Source organism: Hirundo rustica, chromosome 1 (assembly GCF_015227805.2).
Source record: "Hirundo rustica isolate bHirRus1 chromosome 1, bHirRus1.pri.v3, whole genome shotgun sequence".
Lineage (NCBI taxonomy): Eukaryota > Metazoa > Chordata > Aves > Passeriformes > Hirundinidae > Hirundo > Hirundo rustica.
In genome coordinates, this window is record NC_053450.1 from 153567656 (window position 1) to 153592381 (window position 24726).

Sequence of the window (24726 nt, forward strand, 5' to 3'; positions counted from 1 at the left end):
TTTTCCTTTTCCTTTTCCTTTTCCTTTTCCTTTTCCTTTTCCATTCCCTTTTTTTCTTTTTTCCTCTCTCTTTCTTTTCTTTTCTTTTCTTTTTTCTTTTCTTTTTCTTTCTTTGTCTTGTCTTTGTTGCTGTTCTTTTCTTTTCTTTTCTTTTTTTTTCTTTTCTTTTTTCTTTTCTTTTTTCTTTTCTTTTCTTTTCTTTTTCTTTTTCTTTTTCTTTTTTTCTTCCTACCATCCTTTTTCTTTTCCTTTTTTTTTTTTCCTTCACTCAGCAAATTGGTTTGACCCAAGAGCTCATCTTTGGAGGAGCAGAGTCCACCCACTTAGGAACCATTCTATTTCTGCCCCAAATTTTCCATCATCCCCATCCTAAATTTCTACAAATTCAGCCTCCAGCACCAAAATTGAAGTCAGCAGGGGCTTTGCCCTTGGCTTCTGTAGGGTTAAATGTTGGTCTAGACAACAAAAATCCCTACTTGAGAGGACAAGGACGTGGAGGGGCTGGAGCGTGTCCAGGGGAGGGAACAGAGCTGGGAATGATCTGGAGCACCAGGATCAGCTGAGAGAGCTGGGAAGGGGGCTCAGCTGGGAGAAAAGGAGGCTCAGGGGGAACCTTGTGGCTCTGCACAACTCCTGATAGGAGGGGACAGCCAGAGGGGTCGCGATCTGCTCTCAGGGAACAGGGACAGGACAAGGGGAAATTACCTCAATTGGCACCAGAAGAGGTTTAGATTGAGTATTAGGGAAAACAGTTCTTGAAAAAAAGGGTTCTCAGGCATTGGAAGGGGCTCTCCAGGGCAGCGGTGGAGTCCCCATCCCTGGAGGAATTTTCAAGAGGCACAGAGGCACAGACATGGCACCTGGAGACATGGTTTAGTGGTGGCCTTGACAGTGCTGGATTTACAGTAGGACTCAATGATAATAAAAGTCTTTTGCAACCCAAATGTGGGGTTTTTTTCTGATTCTGTAAACTAAAAGTTAAGTTAAAAGCAGAGAAAAATCCCCTGTGAAGATTGAAAACACATTTGGAAACCAAGTCCATCCTGACATCTCCATGCCACATGCACAGGAATTAATGGGCCACGTTTAGCCATGGACAGAGCAATTAGATTATAAAAGTATTGGGAATTTGACACTTACATGAATTCCAACACCATGATAGTGAGATGGGGAATTAATCATGTAGTGTAACCTTACAAGCAGAGCAATCATTCGGTTATTGGATCATTATTACAGATTTCATGCTTTTGTTAAAGTTGATGTCTCAACAGAAGGGGTGGGAACAGCTCAAAAGTGATGTATTCCTGAATTTAATTATGATTATGAGTGTCTAAAGTGGCACTGCAGTTATGGAGACCTAAGGCTGGGCCAGTCCCTGCACTGGAAATTCTTAATTTCAGCATCTCCAAAGCAGGCAATACCTGCTCAGCACTATCCCATCACCCAGGTCATGAGTGGGATCTACAAAAAGCTTTTCAATAAGGTCAAGGAAGCTGTTTTTGACCAGGCTGGGGAGAAGATCAGCTCTTGCTGTGTGCAAATGCAGGACGAGTCAGTCAGCAGCCCTTCCCACAGGTTGTGTCTTCTGGGCAACGTAAAACAGAAGTGCTAGATAAATCTGTCACTGGGAAAATGAGTTTTTATCAGTCTTCTATGGAAGAGACCTGCAGGAATCTCAGTGTAAATCTCTTCCAGCTGCAGTGCTGGCAGTAGCCCAGGTAACAGCACCAAAGTACCTTAAAGGAGGGTTTTGAGGTCTCAAGGTTTCATGATTGATGGATTGAGGCAAATCTGAGCCCACATTTTTGCTGGATGCATGGTCCCAACTCCATAACTAATGCCAGGAGCTGCATCACTGACCAGGATTGCACGGGATGTCTTCAATATATCTTTAAGCTGACTTAAATGTGTCTTGGTGCCCTGCCCCAAACCTTCCACACCACAGGAAACTGCAGAGTTTATGGGTACGAGGTGGGAATGTGGGGTTATGTCCACACACAGGGCAGGTCACAGAGGGGCAGGATCTTTAAAAGGTCCCTTCTAACTCAAACTGTTCCATGATTCTGCACAGGGGGAGGGAGAGATCAGATGTTGTGGTGGAGCATCGGGGGCAGTGAGACACCAGTATTCCCAGTCCAGCTGTGGCAGGTGGGATATCAATCACTCCAGTATTCCCAGTCTAGCTGTGGCAGGTGGGATATCGATCACTCCAGTATTCCCAGTCCAGCTGTGGTAGGTGGGATATCAATCACTCCAGTATTCCCAGTCCAGCTGTGGCAGGTGGGATATCAATCACTCCAGTATTCCCAGTCCAGCTGTGGCAGGTGGGATATCAATCACTCCAGTATTCCAAGCCCAGCTGTGGCAGGTGGGATATCAATCACTCCAGTATTCCCAGTCCAGCTGTGGCAGGTGGGATATCAATCACTCCAGTATTCCCAGTCCAGCTGTGGCAGGTGGGATATCAATCACTCCAGTATTCCAAACCCAGCTGTGGCAGGTGGGATATCAATCACTCCAGTATTCCAAGCCCAGCTGTGGCAGGTGGGATTTCAATCACTCCAGTATTCCAAGCCCAGCTGTGGCAGGTGGGTTATCAATCACTCCAGTATTCCCAGTCCAGCTGTGGCAGGTGGGATATCGATCACTCCAGTATTCCCAGTCCAGCTGTGGCAGGTGGGATATCAATCACTCCAGTATTCCCAGTCCAGCTGTGGCAGGTGGGATACCAATCACTCCAGTATTCCCAGTCCAGCTGTGGCAGGTGGGATATCGATCACTCCAGTATTCCCAGTCCAGCTGTGGCAGGTGGAGTTTCAATCACTCAAGTGCTCCTTTCTACTTCTTTGGTCTAAATCCTACCTGAACCCAAATCCTAAACGATATCCCTGCTAAAGAAGGCAAGGGAGGCTTGTGTTGGCATTTCTGTGGAGCCGATTGCCTTTTTTGATAGAGTTTTACTGCATCCACAGGAGGCTGATCATGGATGTGTGTCGGGGGTGTGTGTGCCTCAAAAACTCAGACCAATTCGTGTCTAACTAAGCTGCTCATACTGAGCTTGAGAAATTCGTCAGCTGGTCCAGACTGACAGCCTTCAGGAGTTGTGAATGAGCAGAGCTGCTGCCACTGAGGAGAATGATATATGCATATTTAGTGCAGATTGAGCTCAGTGAACTACATTTTTATAGGTGGGTCATAAAACTGATGCAGTGACCTGTTGACCTGCCTAAAAAAAATGAAGAGAAAGATGTTTTCCTCAGGGCTAAAATTACTCAAAATAAAATGTCCTACTGGGTGTCGCTAGACGGACATGAAAAGAACGATATACAACTAAATTATCAGAGCAAAAGAGCAAAAAAGATGAATGTTTATTTCTCAACCTCGATTTATATAGATTCTGGACAATGATTGGAGAATGAGTTTGCCACCTCTCCGACCCCATTGGTCAAACTAGAAGTCTATCAATTGTCCCTCCTCCAAAGAGGAATGCGAAAACAATCACGTAGTTTATGTTACAATCCGTGAGAAACTCCACTACAAACCTGCAAACTCAGAAGGCTGAAAAAGAATAGGCAAAAAGTGGGCACAAGGAAAAAGCCTGGCAAGGTTGTTTCTCGGTCTTCTTCTTCCCACCCTTGTGTCCCTTCTCTTTGCCTCCTCCTCTGGAAAGCCCTCGAGCAGGTTTAAGACAGGCCCCATCCTCAGGCAAACTTCTACAATAATCAAGATTAAATGTTCTTATTGACTACGAGGAATTTGCAGAGAAGTACAAACATGTTGGGGTCCAAGGGTTTGTCAGGAGGGATCAAGAGCCCACTGGCTGGAGACAGAGTCCTTCCCAGCGTTCAACCATTAGAAGCACATGTGGAAAGGGAAGGATTTTCGTGAGAAAAGCAAAGGACACCTGCCTGATGCAGCTGTAAAGAGGAACAAGAGAGGAACCACTTGAGTAGACGTGCCATCCACAAAATCAAGGGAAAAGCCACCTCGCTGCCACAGCTCCTGTGGACGTGAGCAAAGCAAGATCCCTGAGGAAAGACAAGGAAATAATCTGTAAATGAGCCCATGGAAGAAGAGAGGGTAGAAAAGGCAGTGACGGAATTCAGCTTTTCCCCTGGAAAATGCCTGTTCTAAAAATAGCCCACATTAGTCTTTCAACAGTGACACGTCGTGAGGTCTGCTCTTTACGAAAGAAAATAAATTCTAGAGATGTAATGGCTCATCTCTGCCCCGTGTCTCTCATCTAAAGGGTAAGGTATCTTGCATAAAAGAGAATTTTATTCCTCCGCATTAAACCAGCCTCTCTGAGGCTGAATTTAATCAATTAGGAAGGTGGAGACCCATTACCAAGTGCTGCATGGAGTAAGGTCTCCCCAAAAGCCAGGAAGAGCCGTTTTCCAAACGCGCCAGTGTCAAAGAGGATCGATGGAATCATCAACAAACTGCACCTCTCATAGAAATACCTGCTTTAAACTTACCCACTTTAGGCAACAGTAGCAAGCCCAGGCAGTGCAAAAATGTCATTATTTAATTTTAAGGACAGGGCAGTGCATCCAACCCTGTTCCAGCAGAGAACATCCCGTGCCACAGGTGATCCCTGGCTGAGAGACATTTCTGTCATGCACTAAAAATGGTGCACAAAAAGGTCTTCACTCCAGGTAAAACCAAAAATTCCAGGAGTGGTGGGAACTGCTCAAATAAGCAAATATCCCCCAGCAAGGAGCAAAGAATTGAGCTGCTGCAGGTCCTGCAGAGAAGAAATTGCCAAAACCCAGCTGCTGCCCATGCACATGGAGAAATAAAACCATAGAATTGTTAAAGTTGGAAAGACCTCGGAGATGATCAGAACCAACTGCTAACCATGATCCAACTCAGATTTGTGACAAGCCACCACCACTTTAAGGGAGGAATTAGACCCAGAGATTGCCACAAAATTGATGTTTGCCAGAACTGGGAGAAGAGGGGATGGATTTGGATCTGCAATTTCTGCTGCCACAGCCTGAATTTAGTACAGTTTTCTGTCTGAACAGCAATAGCTCTGCAAGGTCAGGCTGGAGATCCCTTCCTGAGAGTCTCTGCTGGGCAGAAATCACATGCACTGTTTGTGAGCAGCCTTCCCTCGTCCTGTGAAGCCTTGCAGTCCCTTGTGCCATGATCCAGCCTCCTGCCTCTGCCATAAGTTCAGTGCAACCACCCAGAAGTGATCCCCAGGTGCACAATCCCCAAAGGTAACCCTTGTTTTACAGGCAGGTGCTTGAGATGCACCAAATCCCCCCCCTCAAACCTCGTGTCTCACCTGGGAGCTGCTGGATTTGGGCCAAACACCGACAGAGTGAAACCATAGAGGAATTCACTCACACACCAACCCCTGCTGGCTGCAGACACATCACGCAGGCACTCAGGCTTTGGGGGAAAGGAGGGAGGGGTGGCAATGTCACACAGCCACGTGCACACAAAATCAGGGAGAAACTAAACGTGTGGCAAAGCCATCGGGATGTGGCTGCTGCACCCCCGGCCTCTGCCAGCTCAGCCCTGTGCCACCTTCCCTCCCTGGCATTGCCTGAAGTCACACAGAGAATATTTTGAGTTGGAAGGGAGTTATCTTCCTGCTCTGCCTCCAGTTTGCCCCATCAGCACCCTGTTGGAATTCTGCATGGGGTTTTTAGCCCCACGAGGGTTGAACACACTCTGAGGGTTGACCAGCAGCCTCCCAGAAATGGCTTTAAAATAATCGGAGAGATGGCTCAATTGGAGGTGTTTTGAAAAAGCAAAAAGGTTTAATTAAAGAGAAAATAACAAGCTATACAGAACAAGAAGAGTCAAAGCCGTGCACAGTGCAGGGCAGTCTCTTGCACCTGCTAAGATACCTTGAGAAAGCCTTGAGAAACTCCAAGAAAGACCGAGCAGTGTCTGGTTCTTCTTCCTTAAAAGTCATGGGGTAAAACTGAAACTCTTTTCCTAATATGAAAACATTTGCTTGGGTGTGGGGTGGCACCGCAAGAGCCCCCCTAAGCAAGCCTGTGTTTATGCTGTGCCTCACGGGAGGGAGCTGATGTGCGCAGAAATTGATTATCAGGAGCCCATCAGGGTCCCCAGCGTCATGCACTGATGAGTTTAGGAGAGGGCTGAGGGTGGGGACAGTCCCTCCCAAAACACGTGGCATTGAAAAAGCTCTTTCCACACTTCTCCTCTTAACAGGCATTCCTCAGCAAATGCTTCCAGCAGGAGAGGAGCAGAGGGGAAAATGGGGTTTTGTCACTGGTGCAAACTATTGCCCTAAATTAAACATTCTACACCTGCAGGACACCAGGGAAGTGCCACCAACAAGGGAGTGAGAGCAAATGCCCCAGAAAAGGCAGAGTATCACCCAGGCAGACCCACTGAAAGCAACAGGGCAATTGCTGAGTCAACATCTCGAGGATGTGTAATGATGCAAAATGTCAGACATTTCCCTTAAGTGTCAGAAATTTCCATTTGTGTTTATTTCTTTGCTAAGGGAACTGTTCCCATCACCTGTGCTGCAGTGAAATCTCCACACAGCAAGTAACTGTGTTCAATTATTCATTTCCTGAAGGTAAACAATTCACCTTCCCTTTTCAAATCTCTCCCCTTCCAGAGCAATAAGAGCCATGCATGCTTTTGTGTGCTTACCCTGCTTCTCCTGACTATGCTTTATTTTAAAAATATATATCCCAGTCCTTCTTTTCCTAAAGAGGAGCAACTTTTTGTAGACTTGGCTTTTCACCATAGAATTCATTCCATAAGGAGTTCAGGTGCTTCCCAAAGCAACCCCAGAGATACACCTAGAGCAAGGGTCTCTGGTAATTTGGTGGAAATTTCTTTCCTGTGGGAACACCCTGCAGTTCACCACTGTTCGTGTCTTCTCTTCCAGGTGGGCTGCAAGGCCATGATGGTTTTCTTCCAGTACTGTGTCATGGCAAACTTCTTCTGGCTGCTGGTGGAGGGGTTGTACCTTCACACCCTGCTGGTCATCTCCTTCTTCTCGGAGAGGAAGTACTTCTGGTGGTACATCCTGATCGGCTGGGGTACGCATCTGTCCTGGTTTAGGGCAAATTGGGGAGGAAACCTCCGAATGGGGTCCCTCTGGAAAAGCAAACCCAAGTGCCCTCTCCCACAGTCGGTCCAAGAGAAAAACTCCTTAGAGAAAAGTGGAAAAAACTATTTATTTAACAAACAAAGTGCCTATTAGCATAAAGAATGAATAATATGAAACCATAAAACCTCTTGCTGCTTTGAAGAGAGATGACAAAACTGAGGAAGTCCTTGCCACACATGTAGCTTGGCTCTCCCAGTCTCTTATCAGTCCCTGCAGTGCTGGAAAATGCCATCCTGGGCCCCAGTCAGCCACAGGTGTGAGATCCAGGTGTTTGTCTGGGTTTTCAGCCCAGAACAGGTTTAAACAGTTCCAAGAAAAGGGAAAAAAACAGTCCAGGGACTTCTCTGCCTCAGCTAGCTAAAAACTGACTAAAAGCAGAGGAGATCTCTGTCCCACTGTCTGTCCGTGCTGCAGACAGCACAGTCTGTGAGCAGAATGTGGAGCAGTGAGTGAAGTTTCTGAAAACAAACTCAGAGCTTCTGCTTTCCCCTCCTTCACTCTCAGGACCAGTGTGAAAGGTGTAGAACTTAATATCCAGCATAAACAGGACAGACAACTGGGGATAAAAGCATCACAAAGTCACCCCAGGACAGCATCTCCTTCAGGACAGATGGATGCCAGGAGGGGATCCTGGTTGCCGTTTTGAGCAGGAATTTAGCACAGGTACCTGGGGACTCAGGTGGGACAGAGATGTCTGTAGACAGCACCCGGCCCCACTAAGTCCCGAGAAGGATTTGGGGCAGCTGGTGGATGAGAGGCTGGACACGAGTTCAAAACGTGCCCGAATACCCAACTGTGTCAAAAGAAACGTGACCAGCAGGTCGAGGTAGGTGATTCTGTCCCTCTGCTCTCCTCACCTGAGACTCCACCTGCAGAGATGCATCCAGCCATGGGGTCCCCAAAATAAGAAGGCTGTGGAGCAGTTGAAGCAGCTCCAGAGGAAGTCATGGAGCTGCTCTGAGGGCTGGGGTCCCTCTGGGAGAGATGGGAATGTTCACCTGGAAAAGGAAAATATCCAGGGAGAGCTCAGAGCCCCTTCCAGGGCCTGAAGGGGCTCCAGGAGAGCTGGAGAGGGACTGGGGACAAGGGATGGAGGGACAGGACACAGGGAATGGCTTTGAGTTGACAGAGAGTAGATTTAGATGGGATTTTGGGAAAGAATTCTTTAATCCTGACTAGGATCCCAAGTTTGATATCATGCATTGACCTTCAGTTGTAAGGATGAATCCCAGCAAAGCAGAACTCCTGGACTGAACCAGGCACTGAATTCAGGCCAGCCAGCTGCCCTCAGATCCCATCAGCTGTGTGCTAGTGCCAAAACCTTCTGCTCACTGCATTGGTGATTTCTCCAGCCTTAATGCAAACCCAGTCTCAAACACATAAAATAAAATTAAATTGCAATCATATAATGAAAATAAAATAAAATAAAATAAAATAAAATAAAATAAAATAAAATAAAATAAAATAAAATAAAATAAAATAAAATAAAATAAATTGTAGGGAAGAGAGAATTAAGCTCTTCACAAAGTAACTCATAACTGAATTCCTGACTTATGCAAGTTAATCCTACCAACTTCTTTTATTTCTCCAAAAAGGAAACAGAGATCCTTTTTCCCTTTTCATGCCATTTAGTAGAAGATTTATATTTAAATAAGCAAATAACTTTCTGCTGCCTGCTCTCAATAGCTGAAACTGAGAAATAATAAGAGCAGGGAAGAATCTTGAGAAGAAAAGGTAAAATAAAATTGTGCCACATCCAGGAATGCTCCTGGGCTCAGGATTTGATCAATTATCCATGGAGTAACTTCATCCAAAGTGACAGGAGCTACGCTCGGCTTCACACTGCAAAGGAGAGATGATTCTCCATGCTCTGGGCAGGAGGGATGATGGGAGAAGGTCTTGTTTCAGTTACTCAGGTCAGACCTTCTTTAAACTCACCATTTGCTCCAGATATTCTTTATTTCAGCACCAGAGAATTGGCAGGTTTGAAAGAAAAATGCTCGAAGGTAACGATTTAAATCAAAGGAAATTTCTTGCACTCCTAACGTGTCCTGAGGTCGCTTGGGTACAGAAGGGCAATTCCAGAGCATGACAAGTGCTTGAGGGGGCTTTTGGCCTTTCAGTTGTCCATCATTTGCAAGAGCATCAGGGATGGATCTGGAATGGGTTACGCATGAATTAATAATTTGGATGCGTTAATTACAGTTTTTACTGACTTTAGTATGATTGCACTTGGAAATCACCGGTAATAAAGAGCAGAAATCTGTGAGCAAGACAGAGCAAAGGGATGTGTCCTTCCTGGAGTATTTCCAACCTAAATCCAGTCAAAGACAGGAGAGAGAAAAGTCAGCACAAGGGTGGGACAAGACTACCCTAATCTGGAAGATCATGGAGGGAAGAGCAGAGGCAACTTCACCTGGCCAACTACAGACAGCTCTGTGTGAATTTGGCTCCCTTACAGGGCAAAAGAGTCCAGAGATATTTCATATTTATTGCTCTAAATCAAACATCTAACGTATCTGGATGATCTGTGTGTGAGAAACAAGTAATTCTGCCTGTTGATGCTAAAGGGAGCCTGTGGTGACCTCCTTAAATACAAATATCCACGCTGTAAGTGTCTCAAGTGATCCCTATTCCTTGCATATCACCACTGGAAGTTTTTTCTAGGCACTGCAGCAGGAATATCAAAGTGCTGGGAGCAGTTCCAGAGAGCTGATCTTGCCACAGGGAGGGAAAGGAAACGTTGTCTGTTTGGCATGTGAGGGTTGAAAACGTGAAGTATTTTCCCACTCCTGAGGGAAGGCATCCCCTCAGTCACTCAGGAGGGATGGAGGGAAAGGGAGAACAGCCCTGAGAAATGAGGCAGACTTTAAATAATCTGGTAATGAAATCAGGTAACCATTTGATTATGATTTCTGACAGCAACACTATCTCTTCTCTCCTCAGGTGCCCCCTCGGTGTTCATCACCGCCTGGACTATTGTCAGGATTTACTTTTTCGATGTTGGGTAAGCCTGTGCGCTCAATTATCCTTCCTTTATAAATCTGCTTTCCTTTATGGCCAAGGAAAGCCCTGCAGCCTCAGTAGCCCAAAACCTCTGTGGCACCTCTCCCCTGCCACCAGGGACCAGGAAATGCTCCAAGGTCTCCCTGAAACTGATTTTAGGCCAATTTCTCACCCTCTTTGCTTCCCAGTGCCTTGGTCAGGATATTTGCAGGGAATCTGAGCAGACCTTGATGGTTTCATTTGGGCCCCATGCTCAGAGATGAGCTTTGCAACTTGCAGAATTGATACTAAACACACCCAATTCTCTCCCACAGGAAGAGGCTAATTTTTTTTTTTTTTTTTTCTCAAGCAGATTTTAGGATCTATTCTTCATCTCTTTTCACCTAGCAGCAGCCTTTGATATTTTGCATAAGAAGAAAATAGAATGCAGCTAAGAAAATGAGGCAGATACCAGTTATCCAAGGATATGTGCAGATAAAGGGGACTTGATCCCGAAATCCTCATTCTTGCTTTTATTCCAGCAGTCAGACTGCAGTAATTGGAAAGGGTTTTATAGGAAAACACCACAGAGAGATGCAGAATCAGGTGCTTATTCTGTCCTCAGTGTGCATTCCCTCACTTCTTGCATTTGCATCCTGGAGTTAAATCCATTCTTCCCCTCCAAATGTGTCCTGATTTGCCCTTTTTTCACTACGAGAAGCAGCTCGGATTTCTCATTGCATTTTTGACTTATAGTCACGCCAGCACATTTCCTGAGGGCTACTCACTTCCTTCATGGTTTCACTCTATCTGCATAAAACTGACCTTATTTACTCTGTTAATAAATAATCTCCACAATGAGACAGTGACAGGAGGATTTAACGATTCTGGTCACCAGTTTTTCTTACTATATATTCCCATTCGGCTCCAAAAATTCTTAATAAAAATACAGAATTCTTTGCATTTTCTGGGGGCTTTAAAGCCCGAGATTTTTGTGCTGAGTAAAACAGAGCATAAATTTACAGAATATATTAATACCTAACACAGATTTTTTTTTTTTTTTTTCATTACCTGCAGAGAAAAATTGTGGGAAATTAATCCAGATTAAATAAACCCTAATTAGGTAAGATTGGTTAAACAACACTAAGCCTTTATTTAAACATTCTAACTCCAAAATGAAAGTGACCTTCATTCAGACTGTCTCAATTTATTTCAAAAATGAAGTGCACTAGACATAATTAGGGCCACTTAAATTCTAAATAAAAGAGCAGCATACACCTAACTGGAAGTATCTCTATGTGAGCAATTTGCTCCATCTCCCTGTAGATTTAGGGCAGATTTAGTCAGTGTAGTCCACGGAGTGCAATTTTATCTCATCCTAAAGTTGATGCTTAAAATAGTTCTCAGGAACTGTGCCCTAAAAGTGCCTCTCTTCATCTCCTACTGCCTTCCCTGCCAACATTTGGAATTAGAGGAGCTGAATTTGGGTGAAATTGTCTACAGTAGGCTCCACTAATCTATTCTTACATGAAAGCAGCCCAATTCCCATCAATGCTTTTCTAAAAAATGCGCCTTCTACCACCTGACTGCGCAGATAAATGTGTCCCAAGCAATATCAGTCATTTCCATATCACTCCTTTCCCCTCATTTCCTCGTTGGCTTTTAAATGCAGTCCCAGGTGAGTGGTGGTGTGTGCAGACAGCTCTGGCCTCAGGATGAAATAAATCCCACCCTGGACCCCATGGAATTTTCTAACTCAATCCATAGCTCAGGTACAAGTGGGACCACTCCCACCACTAGCTGTTATTTTTTTCAGAAGGATGTGATGGGTTTTCCTTGTTTTGGGGTTTTTTTCCTGCTGGTGCCAATTGCTCTCTGTTTATCAAACCCCCTCCATCCAGGATGGTGGAGACCACTGGAGCTCTGATGAATCTTTTCATAGATTTTGATCGTTTTCCGTGGTTTCAATAGAATCTTCTTGCAGCACAGCTCAGTGTAGGAGAAATTAAGAAAATCACCATCCTCCCCCACATTCACCCTGCCTAACATCCTCCAGCCCATTACATGGACAAAGGGAAATAATTTTCATTATATCTGGGATATCTGGTACCTGCCAGTGCTCACAGCCACTGCAATGCAAGTTTTGGCCATTCCCAGTCCATACACACCAGGTTAATCCTCTTCACACAACCCAGCCTGGAAAAACTCAGCTTTTAGGGAAAACTGAGAAGGTATCAGACCTGCCTGCTTGTTGTGATTGATGTTTTAAGTCTGGCTTTGTTTCTTTTTAGGTGCTGGGAGGAAATAGTGGAATCCCCATTCTGGTGGATCATTAAAACTCCTATTTTGGTGTCTATTTTGGTAAAGTATCAGCACATTCTGCTGGCTGCAAAGCCATCTTTAGTCCTAACTGGGGAGGGGTGAAGGGGTGTTGAGAAGTGTCCTGTAAATGTCCGTGGAAAATGCACTGCCAGGTAAAATCCCACTGTGTGTTGAATATGTGCTTCAAGATGAGGAAATTCCTTCTCCTGATAAACACCCACACCTGTAGCATTGACCATGGGAGGAGTCTGAGCGACCAGGCCACCAGGGTGGAGCTCATGTAGCTTTGAGCACCTCCATCTCCTTGGTGGAGTGGCCATGGGAGTGTGCGGCCACAGGAGGTTGAGGAATGTGGCTGGAGCTCCAGGAAAGACTCATTTTGCCTAATGAATCAGTGGATGCCTGAATTCCATCAGATGACCCATGCCAGGAATGGTTTTGTTTCTCCAAGCTGGCCAGGATGACTTGTTCAGTTGTAGATGTCAACACTACAAATCAACATGAGATGGGTCCTACCGTGAATTTCCACTAAGATAAAAAGGGAGTAGATGAATTCCCTCAGGAATTTGCCTCCTGCATCCAGTACAAAGTTGCATTCCAGCTGCGTATGTTTTGGAGTAAGTTCTAGAGGATCTTGGCTAATTTCCAGAAAAAATCAACAGAAGTGTTTTATTTTAATTCTCTGGATGTGATCAATCTGACCATAGAAACCAGGACGCTTCTCAGGAACTCTGGGCCCTTCCATCCTTGTTGAACATCGCTCTGTTGGGCATGGATCCAAACCTTAAAGTCAAATGAACTGGAGTTAAACTTAGTTTTGAGTTTTCTTAAATTAAGTCAAGGAAGTGGGAAGGGAAGCAAAAAAATTGCAACAAATCAGATCAAATCAAATCAATCTCTTTTAAATGGAATTCTTTCCTTAGACATTATTCTTATTCCATGTACATGATGACCTTTACAAGAAGACTTTTTTTTTTTTTTTTTTTTTTTTTTTTTTCTGTAGCATTTATCATACAGGGATTCCAGACTGAAGGTTTCAATAATGGCATCTTGCTCTGTCTACCTCACTGGAAAGAAATACAATACTTAGATGACACATCTCCAAATATTTATATCATCCTGGGAAGCTATAGATAGTATTTTCCCTTTCCTGAGATAAGCTTTTGGTCAAAAAACACACCCTTTTATTCTCTTCAGATCAATGGATCTGTGTCTTCTTTCGGCCAGTAAATCTTTTCCTCATTGCCAAACAGAATTTACCCAGCAGTTCCTGATTTTCCTTCAGCTGATATCCTATACATCTGTCCTAAAGGAAGGACATGATAGCCACTGGCTGATGAACAGCAGGTTTCTCCAGGGGGTAACGCAGCATTTCCTCCAAATCCATGGGAATACAGCTGATACCTCAGTGTAAGCGAGAAATACATGTACAAGATCTATAAGATCTTTAAGGTACATCAGATATATCTTGTGTACAAGATGTTAAGCACTGATTGATTACCTTTGATTATACTCTAGAGATGAAAAAAAAAAAAAAAATCTAAACAACTTTTCCAATATCCCGATTCCTGTGTCTTCTGCCATGGAATTCCAAGGTTATACCAAGCCCACATATCACACTCCACTTTGTGTTTGCTCTTGACCACTCCAAGCCAACACAGTTGGAATTTAATTTCTCTATTCTTGCCTTCCTTGCAGTAGCTTGTGTGTTATCAATGTTCGTTAGTGTAATTGATCTAGATAATACTGGATTGGACTAATAAATTACACTTGCCATCAAATCAGACACACAAACCAGGGTTTTTTTGAGGAAATAAATACAAACAGAAACTATGATAAATGGCTCAGGATAGGTAAGAAGTGCTTAAGAAATGCGTCATAACCAAGAAGTGCAATTAATATCAAATCACTCATAGGCTTTGAAAATAGCATGTCCATTTGAGAGATGGACTTGAGTCTATTTTATTCATCTCTTGTTGTATAAGTGCAGGAACTGCTGGAAGAAATCTTATCATCTATTTTTGCTGGGAATCAGAATGGCTGGTTTAACACAATCGCTTCCAGCTGCTGAACCTCTAAAAATCAGAATCATTTGCACATTCACTGACCATGAAAGGATAAAGAAAGCAGTTGTGTGCCAAACTAAAAGTGAACTAAGTCCCCAGAAATCTGTCATCGCTTTTCTCTTGTCTGTGTTGCATGAGTAACAGGATGACTCAATGGAGAGGACCTTGAAAGAAGCAGATTTGCATTCAATTCATGCCGCCAGGACATTCCCATTCCGAGCTCTACACCTTTGCTATTAAATAAGGTTCACATTGCTTGAGTACATTGGCAGAGCACTGTGGGATTTTGGGGTTAAATGAACCACCTGAAATCTGGGTATCAGCCAGAACTGCTTTGGTCTAACATCCCCGGAAGGAACATTCCCTGCTGCCTTGGTGAGGTCTTTCCTTTGCTGCACGAGGCCTCCAGATAGGACATGGCCGATACGATGGCTTGGAATGGCTGCCTAGAACAGAGGCTAGACAGGATTAAGAGAATAAAAGTGTGTATTTATTAAAGGCCTTCAATAGGTGCACCCTGGGCAATCAAAAGCCTCCAAGGGGCTGCACCCAAGAGGGACAATGGTCACGAGTTTTTCATACAATTACAAGTTTGGTCCATTTACATATCAGGAGTTAAATCCTCCAATTACAGCGTCAGCTAATGAAGTCATATACCCTCAGTTTGATCCCTTATCCAATTCACTTTTGTTTATACATTTTGAGTCCTGAGGCAGTGAGATGCTCTTGAGTTTCAGACCCAGAGAGGAATTGTTTTGTCTGGATAAAACGGGAGAACAGCAGTTGACAGGCTATGGAGTTTTATACACTAAAACAGTACAGGATCTGAAAAATACAAAAGCTAAAACTCTAGGGCTATTGGAATTCTTGTAGAGACAGATGTTTTCAGCTCTGCGAGGGTTCAATACACTCTGAGGCTGTCCAGCACTTCTCAGAATGGCTTAGAATAATTTGCAAGATGGGTCTTCAGGTGTGCTTTATAAAGCAAAGGTTTTAATGAAAGAGAAAATAACAAACAATACAGAAACAAAACAGAAATCATGCTCAGGCGCAGGGAAACCGTTACACCTGGCTAAGACACCCCAAAAAACACTTGAGCACCTCTGTGCTCCTTCTTAACTGTACAAAGATCAAGGAGGAACGATTTGGCTTGCTGCCAATAGAAAAAGCTACAGGTTTTGAAGAACATTTCCAAAGCTCAACTGGGCCAACCACAGTGAAAGAAACACAGAAAGTTCCGGTTCTTTTCCATAAAAGTCAGGGGTAAAACTGAAACCCCTTTTCCTTATTCGGAAACATCTACCTGGTCGTGGTGGGGAAGGGGCACAGTCCAACACACGGCACCAGAAAGGATTGAGGCTGGAGCGGATCCTGCTTCGTGTTTTGGTTTGGTTTCCCTGGCTCACCGCGCTCAGCAGCCGGCCCCGTGTCACCGACTCTCTCTCGCGCGCAGCAGGACGTCGTGCGGAGCTGTGCTCGATGGGCTTGACATCATCATACTTGGGATGTATGACACGAAGTCCCAAGCAGGCTGATGTCAGGCCCAAGATGCCATCCTGTGTCGGTTTTCCATGTGCTCCCCCCGCCCCCGGGCGGGGCTCTCTGCTCATGGCTTGTTAAAGGGCAGCTCGTTCCATGGCAAAAAGCATTCCAGTGAGAGGAATTCCCCTCTAGTGATGGGCTCTTCTCCCTGGAGAAAAATGCTGATGTTTTACCCCTCTCTTCCCATCTCGACAGGTGAACTTCATCCTCTTCATCTGCATCATCCGTATTTTAGTCCAGAAGCTGCATTCCCCGGATGTTGGGCACAACGAAACCAGCCAATACTCGTAAGTCCCAGACTTTCCCAGCCCTGTCCTGTGTTTTTTGGGAAACCTGCCTGGCTACTTGACAGTTCATTATTGCCTCTTGGTTTGTGATGGTGTCTGTCTGTCCTGATCAAAATCAATTAATTTTAATTGCTTAAAGCAGATTAGAAATCAGGAAATGGAACATTTGCTAGAACAGCTGGGCAGGTTTTATGTCAGTTTGCAGCAGGTGAGAGGGATTTCTCCTGGGATTAATGATGAAGAAATGAGAGTAATAATAATGGTCATGAAGCCAAATATAATTTTCCTTTGAATATTTAATATTTATTGGATTCTGAAGGCAGAAGGACCCTGAGGGAAAACAAAAAGTTGCTCCCCGCAGTGTACAGGCTTTTTTTTTCCCTGACTCTCAGTTTTAAAGAAGGAGAGATCTAGAAAATTACCATTCAGTAGGATCTATGGCAAATTTTCCTTATCCTAAAAGAGATCTCTAAACAAGATTGGATTAACTCAACACATTTCTCTTCTTTGTTGAGAAGGATCACTGTCTTAGAAGATTTACTTGGCTTAATGCTTTTATTCCAGGGATATGAGATTGACCTTAATGGGGCTTTATATAATGAACAACATGCAAGAGAGACCAATATCTCTCTCAGTGGCCAAGGCTGGTCTCAGCTGCAGTATTTTAAGAGTAAAAGAAATGTCTATCTGCATGGATTTATTCTGGCTTCAATGCAAATAAAACAAAAGTCCAGACCACATTATTTTTGCCTCTTCCCACTGTTCTGGCTCTGCTTTTCAGCTATCCTGGATATTTATTAAATGTTTCCTAGGAAAGAATTAAATTAAGAAAGTCCAGTGTCTACACAGTCACTGCTCATAAATATTTCTTTTCGGAGGGAGCTGTGCTTTTGGGTACCCCAAAAAATCTCAGTTCATCTTCCTGCAGGATGGAAAACTGTAACAATATGTTCCTTAAATCCTGCCCAGCCACGGCGCTGAGACTTTTTCTCTCGTGATGGTGAATTATTCATTTAATCTGCCTCGAGAGGTTCTCAGATTTATGAAAGGAAACGCCAGTTTTTGACCTTAATTTTCCTGGCAGCAGCCAAAGACAATTTCCTATTTTTCTGTCATCACAACACACCAACATTACCAGACCCTGTGCTTCCTACCACCTCCCCTTCAGGATTTTCAATTGGGAATTTTATCTTTGCCCCCCAGGTTTGCAGCAGGTGCATAGATTAAATCAGCATATTTAAATATGTTCTAGTACTGAGCAGCGTCCTGGCGCTGCTGGCTCTTGTTCTCCTCAGCAAAAGTGCTGCCAAGGTGCATCTGAAGAGTTATGCCCAGATTATCTCAGAGGTCATGCTGGGCTTTGGGTTCAGGACATATTTTCCAGTGAGGTGGGAGCTGCCAGGAAAGCTCTTTTTGCCTCATAAACAAACATAGGGCATGTTGATAAAACACGGAGTTCCCCTCACTGACCTGCCCAACAGGGGAGTCTGCTGAAGGACAACTGATGCTGACACCTACAGATCCTCACCTTCCTCCACCGCCTGGAAAGATGGCTCAGTTCCATTCGGGAATGAATCAGATGCTCATTTCACAGAATCATAGAATCCCACAGCCTTTTATGTTGGAAGGAACCTCAAAGCTCACCCAGTTCCAACCCCCTGCCATGGGCAGAGTCACCTTCCACTATCCCAGGTTGCTCAGAGCTCCTTCCAACCTGACCTTATAGTTTTAGGTTTCCAAGCCACATGAGGTTTTTTAGGACGCTTCCAATACCTGCATGGACCTGTCACACAGGACACAGGGTCTATGGGACGCTCGTCGCCTTGTACACGCCTGGCTGGGGCAGCTGGAAATCTCTGTTGACTGTACTCACTGCAGTGGGTACAAGACACCACACTTTATTATGGAAGCAAATATTAGTTGTCTGGAACTGAAGGTTAGATCCCACCAAGGCGAGTTCTCAGCGTGGTCCTAAGATTTTTACTTTTAGACAGCAATCTGTGGAGACTTCTAGGGTTTGACTGCAAGATGCAACAGTTCTTAGCAAAAAAACTGCTGCTGAAATGTTGAGGGAGCTAGGGGTGTTTATCCTGGGGAAGAGGAGGCTCAGGGTGACCCTGCTGCTCTCCACAACTCCCTGAAAGGAGGTTGGAGTTGGATGGGGATTGGGATCTGATCCCAGGCAGCAAGTGACAGGATGAGAGGAAATGGCCTCAAGTTGTGCCCAGAGACATTCAGGTTGGACATCAGGAGGAATTTCTTCACCAAAAGGGTTGTGAAGCTTTGGCAAGGGCTACCCAGGGAGGTTGTGGACTCCTCATCCCTGGAGGTGTCCAAGGAAGGACTGGACGTGGCACTCAGTGCTCTGGGCTGGGGACAGGGTGAGGATCAGGCACAGCTTGGACTCGATGGTCTTGGAGGCCTTTTCCAACCCAAAGGATTCTGTGATTCTGTGTGGATTCCTCCTGCCAAATCTGAGACAAATCTGTTTTAAACCAACAGATTTGGTTTAAACCTCCTGGATACCTCATTTGCATTTCTCCCTCCTCCTGATGCATATTTTATATTGTTTATTTTCTACAAACACAGCCTGCTGACAGGCTGACGGCATTGTTCAACTCCAAAACGTCTGAGTTTAGCTGCAGGCTGGAAGTTCAGGTCTGCTGCTGATTCCCTCATTAATGCTGCAGACAGGGAGCTGGTTTTCATGTACTGGAAGCTCTAAAAACGAGTCTCCCAGAACAGTTTTCTGGAAATGACAGGGACACATGCAAGAGCGGGACAGCAATATTTCAGGCAAATAGAATTTGTCTTCTGCAACAGAAAACTTGAGCAAAATTCATCTCTCCATTCTGTCCATGTCCGTGGATCAATATTGCCATCAAAGTCCTCTGAGTAATTTTTCCATTATGATTTTAGGGAACGTGACTGAAATGTTGGTTCACTCTTGCCCACTCCCAAGGACAGGAGCAGGTTCCACGTATTTTCCCAAAATTTCCTGTGACCACGTGTATCTGTCAGAGAGGGGGGGATCTAGGATGTGCTGGGAATGAGAATAATGAGGGTTTTGAGAATCCATGTCTTCCAGCAGATTTAACCACCTTTAGACAATCCCCCAAGCAGTTCTGCCTCCTGTACAGCCAGGCTTGACCTTCCTGGGAAAAGTTACACTGTGACTGGGTGATGATTTTCATGAGTCCGGTGTTTAGGTGGTGGAGTCTTCTGAAAATCACAGAGCCCTTGCCTTGATGGCAAAATAAAATCTAAAACTCGGTACCTGGTGAAGCTCAGTGTTGGGGGCAAGATTGCAAATTGAAGGAGGGGGCTCAGGTTTTGTCATTTATGTCCTTTTCATTACCACAGTCCAGCCAGGGGGGAAAATATCATAACTAAGGCCCCAGTGTTGTCTGCAATAATTTTTTAATCCACTGGAGGTTGCAAACAACATCTCTGTCAGTGTGGTGCACAAAGGTAGCACTACAACTCCTCTAGGCTGATGTTCTTCTGAGACTGGGGAGAGAGGAGAGATCTCTGCAGAGCCATTGTTGATATTCACTGATCTGCTTGGGAAATGAGTGACTTTCTCACATGCTGGGGGGATTAGGGCTTGGTGATACCAGCATGGGTCCCACTGGCCAGAGCTGCTTCTGGGAGGGAGGAACAGGGAGCACTGGTGATCACCAGAGACAGTGACAGTCCAGCAGCAGAGCAAGAGAACTCAGATTTTGGATCCCTGTGAGCAGGGATGCGCCTGCTAGTGGGGGAGGTGGGAAAGGCAAACTCCTGTGAAGCTCATCAGCTTCCTGTGGGCTCTCATTTTTTCTGGGATGAGCCACAGCCTCAGTATTGAGCTGTCTCTGAGCCAGGCCCAGGGAGAGCTACTGAGGAGCTCCTGGAGACTCTGGGATGAGCATTCTCTGCACAAAGCTGCCACTTCAGCCTCCCAGTGGGTTGGTGCAGGTGGCAAGTAAATGAAGATGGTCTGAGAGGTCTGAGCCTGATGAGGCCTTGGAGGTGGAGGGATTGCAGGTGGAAAAATAAATATTCCCAGCAGCCGGAATTTCCAACAGAATGAATATTTCCCAGCCTTAGCTTTATTTCTTCCAGAAGCCTCTGAGAGAGGGGGAGATGTCACAGGATATGAGTGACCAAGGGAGACAAAACCCCCACAAGCATCCTTAGACCCTTGATTTCATTTTCTTTCTGCCAACTACTTTTAATAATGATTACATTTAATGCATTATCATCTCTTCCTAATTAGACCCCTGATTACCCAGCGTGATGCCATTAAGCACTAATGCTGTTCATCCCCCTCCTTTGGAGACATTCATTGTGCAGTAGCCTGTCATTATTCTGAGCTAAACATACCATTTCTCTCCCAGAAGCTGTAATTTTCAGAAATCCCAGGCAAACAAAGACATTGCTAGATGATGATTTAGCTTGCGGAGATGAAAAAAAGATCTCTGGTGGGAGGGGAAGAAGAGAGGAGGGAGAAAGAAATACCTCCAATGGAGCTACTGGGAATAAAAATGTCAGATTTTATGGTGCCACCAGGTCTGAAATCACCAGCCATCTGCAGCCTGTTGGACAAGGAGAAATAATGAATTTTCAGGGTTGCACAGGGCTCAGCTGCAGGATTCCTCAGCCTCTTCCCCTCTTCCCTCTTCCCTCTCCCCTCGTGGCTCACATGTTTGTCTCTCCAACAGGAGGCTGGCCAAGTCCACTCTGCTGCTGATCCCTCTCTTCGGCATTCACTACATCATGTTTGCTTTCTTCCCCGACAATTTCAAAGCAGAAGTGAAGCTGGTCTTTGAGCTTGTGGTCGGGTCATTCCAGGTGAGCCACCTTTTGGGTCACCAGGTCTGTCACCAGGGAGAAATGCAACGAGCTGGACGTGGGTTTTTCCTGGACATGCCCCATACTGCTCTCATGCCCTTGTGGAAAATCTACTGGCTCCAGCCCGGCCAGGATGAAAGATAAATTTATATTTTGTGTTCCAGAAAGAGATTCTCTTCCCTCATTTTAGGAAATGAAATGTAAATATTCCTCTGTGCATTGGTCTCTCTGCGTTTTTTCGTACTTGATGGGGAAAAATAAGCACTTCAGTTCAGTTTTTGTGTTATTGATGCATCCAGGCCCAGGGTGGACGGGGCTTTGAGCAGCAGGTTTCATTCAGTGGTGAATGGTTAGCATCCCTGTCTACATCATCATCACTGCATGTCTGGCACCTGGAAGTGTTCCAAACCTGTGCAGATGTGGCACTTGGTGACATGGGTCAGCGGTGGACTTGGCTGTGCTGGGGGAATGGTTGGGCTGGGTGACCTCAGAGGTCTTTTCCAGCCTGAAAAATTCTGTGATTGTGTGATCTCTCCTTTGAGAGCTGAATGCATCTACACTCTCTGTTTGTCTGTATTGCTAAAATCCAGTCTTCTCCTTTCCCCAGGGATTTGTGGTGGCTGTTCTGTACTGCTTTCTCAATGGAGAGGTAAGACCAGACCATCAGTGGTTTTTTTGGTTAATGTTTTCAGCTAGGACAAAATGAATGCGTGTGGGGAGAGAATTGAGAATTGCCCCATTCCTGATCCTGATGTTACAATATTGGGGGGAAGCATCCAAACCACATCTCTCTCTCCAGGCAAACAATTCAACCATTTGCCTGACAGCTTTCAGCACAATTAATAAAAGCAATTAATTAACACATCAGGTCTTCTGTGTGTGCACTGTAGCGTTGCTGCTGAGCCCATCCTTTCCTCATGGGACAGCATCAGCAGAAGTCCTGTGTGAGCTTGCACAATCCCTGATCCCAAAGGAACACCTTCAGCAGGGCAGGATAAATCCCATCTGTTTGCGTTTAGTGCCTCCAGGAATCCTCCCCAGGATCACACCCTCTGCCAAAACCAGCACAGGCATTGGTGTGGTTTGTTGAGCACGGAGCAGTGCAGGTGAATGTGTTTCTGCCTTGTAGGAGCAATCTTGACTTTCCCACATTTTAGTCCTGGCATTCTCATCCTTAGGATTGTGCTGTTCCTCTGTTCGTTTATCCCAGAGCCCTTCAGACACAGCTGTTTCATCTAATTCATGCTGTTACCTAAAAATTAGCACTGTAGGGCTGCAGGAAGGGACAAGGACAGTGGCCAGGTTCATTCAGGATTTGAATAGGGACGGCATAAACCAGGTTATTTCTGTAAACTCTCTGAGCAGCAACAAGCAGCTTCTGTCAAAAAAGGCACAGCTGTATTGACAGCTTTACAAACAAGCTGTAGTGAAATCATTTCTATTTAGACCAGAAACACGGCAATGAGAAAGAAAGCATTTTAGTAATACTCACAAAATGTTGTCACTTTATGAGTATAACTAAGTAATCTGACATCTTGACTGTATCAATAAGAAATTCCTTTCTGATGAAGCTCAGGGATTTCTGTTCCAGCAATTCACTGACTGGAGTGCCCCCTTTATGTGGTTAAAAGTTCTGGCCAAGACAAGTTTTGTGGCCATTATAAAGTAATTCTTGGCCCCGTGGCGGGTGGGTTCCCCATGGCTGCTCACGCAACCAGGCCAGAACAGCACCAAGTGATGCCCTGTGCTGCCCTTTCTGTCTTTCCTGTGCTCAGGTGCAAGCTGAGCTCAAGAGGAAGTGGCGGAGGTGGCACCTGGAGAGGTTCCTGGGCTCGGACATGAAGTACCACCACCCTTCCCTGGGCAGCAACGGCACCAACTTCAGCACCCAGATCTCCATGCTGACCAAGTGCTCGCCAAAGACGCGCCGCTGCTCCAGCTTCCAGGCAGAGTTCTCTCTGGTGTGACGGGGAGAGGCTCCCCAGGCACTGAGCATCCAGAGCTGAAACACGAGCATCCCCTGGGAGGCAGCGATCCCACGACAAATCCCTGTGAAATGACCTGCTCCACATGAGCCAACAGAGGACACACAACTGGAAAAGCTGCTGGCCTCCAGAATGAGACCGGATGAGCCAAGAGGCGGAGAAACATTTTTGCTCTCCCTCTTTTCAGGCCTTTCAGCCCTCAGTTTCCAGCCCTCAGGGGTTGGTAACTCTGAGGAATTGTCCCAGTTCCTTGAGGACAGCCTGGGAGATGCTGATGTGTTATAAATTATGAAGTACTGGGGGTAAGGGAGGGAGACCCTCAGTCCTCAGTGGCTTTACCAGAACTGGCATCTCTGAAAAGGACAAATTGCACTTTTTTTTTTTTTTTTTTTTTTTTTTGATGAGCCAGTAATTGAGAGACAGAGGCAAGACAAGACAAAAAAAAAAAAAAAGCCGAACATATGAATGTGCCAAAATTCCTGTGGATAAGAGGTGATGATACAGCACCAAAGACGGTGCTGGGAACACGGGGAGAAGGGACAGGAGGAACATGAGCAGGAAGGGAGAGGCCAGCACACGGCCCCCATGTTTTACACAGGTGGAGATGAAGCTGCAGCACACCAGGAAAGCCCCTTGGAGGATGTCCCAGTGTGTTCTGTCACCATCCTTGGGAGCAGAAGCTTTCCAGGCACCCTTGGGTGCCCTGTGGAAGGGCAGATCACCGGGCAGGACCAGCATGAGGACGCCCTTCTCTGCACTGTGTTGGTGACATGGTGTTTGTTCTGCTTGGTTGTGTTCCATGAACAGGAAACTCAGTTTGCATGTATAAAAACTGGGGCCGGATGCCAAAAGAGGAGCATGGCTGTGGTTTTGGGTTTTTTTTCCATTCTCTTTAAGTTCTCCCATAGATCTCGGTGCGTGGATGCACCTGGGATCATTAGGAATCAGGGGAAAATAATTGGGCTGTAATTCATTTGCACTCGCTTTGCACACACTGTCAGGAAAGGGAAATATAGGGCCCCTGTAATCCTTAATTGAATCAGAGCTGCCATAAAGAGCCACTCTCCAGACGAAAAAAATTAGCGTCACAGCAGCAGGTAAAATTGCTTTCATCAGAGCAAGGTTGTCTCAGCACACAGCTGGCACTCCAGGAGGGAGGAAAGAGTGAAGGAGCTATCAAATGGATTTCTTCTTCAGCTTTTGTGGGGAGCTTTCATCCTGTATGAAGGCATTTAGATATTTAAGATGTTTGTGTGCATTTTTACCTCTTTTCTGAAAGCCTGTTAGTTTCCATACAGGGGCAATTCCTACTTGAAGAATGCACATGGATCCCATTAAAACCAAGGGAGTAGTAGGGGCTTTTTTAATTGTTGTTTTCAAGGTGGAGAGGCAAAGGAGAAAATTTAGAGCCCAGTCCTGCTCATTTCAGGCAACCCCACAGTCCCAAACTCAGTCAGAAGACAGAGAATACACAGATACAGATGCTCAGTGTTTGTGTCCCACTCAACTGCACCAAGTGGGGTTGAAAAAATTTTGTGCTGAGGCTGGGAAATCCCTGCCCAGCTCATGTGTGCCCTCAGTAACGG

The 24726-nt window shown here is 45.3% G+C and overlaps 1 protein-coding gene across 1 annotated transcript in view; it reads left to right on the plus strand.

Moving 5' to 3' along the window:
• The window catches only part of LOC120753632 (vasoactive intestinal polypeptide receptor), a 62288-nt gene extending 38781 nt beyond the window's left edge, over nt 1–23507 (plus strand). Inside the window, exons 6-12 of the mRNA XM_040066054.2 lie at nt 6893–7046; nt 10064–10124; nt 12394–12463; nt 16228–16319; nt 21026–21155; nt 21763–21804; nt 22931–23507. Of these exons, the coding sequence (XP_039921988.1) occupies nt 6893–7046; nt 10064–10124; nt 12394–12463; nt 16228–16319; nt 21026–21155; nt 21763–21804; nt 22931–23122 (741 nt within the window). The 3' untranslated portion in view covers nt 23123–23507. The remainder of the gene's footprint in view (nt 1–6892; nt 7047–10063; nt 10125–12393; nt 12464–16227; nt 16320–21025; nt 21156–21762; nt 21805–22930) is intronic.
• Nucleotides 23508–24726: the final 1219 nt, after the last annotated feature.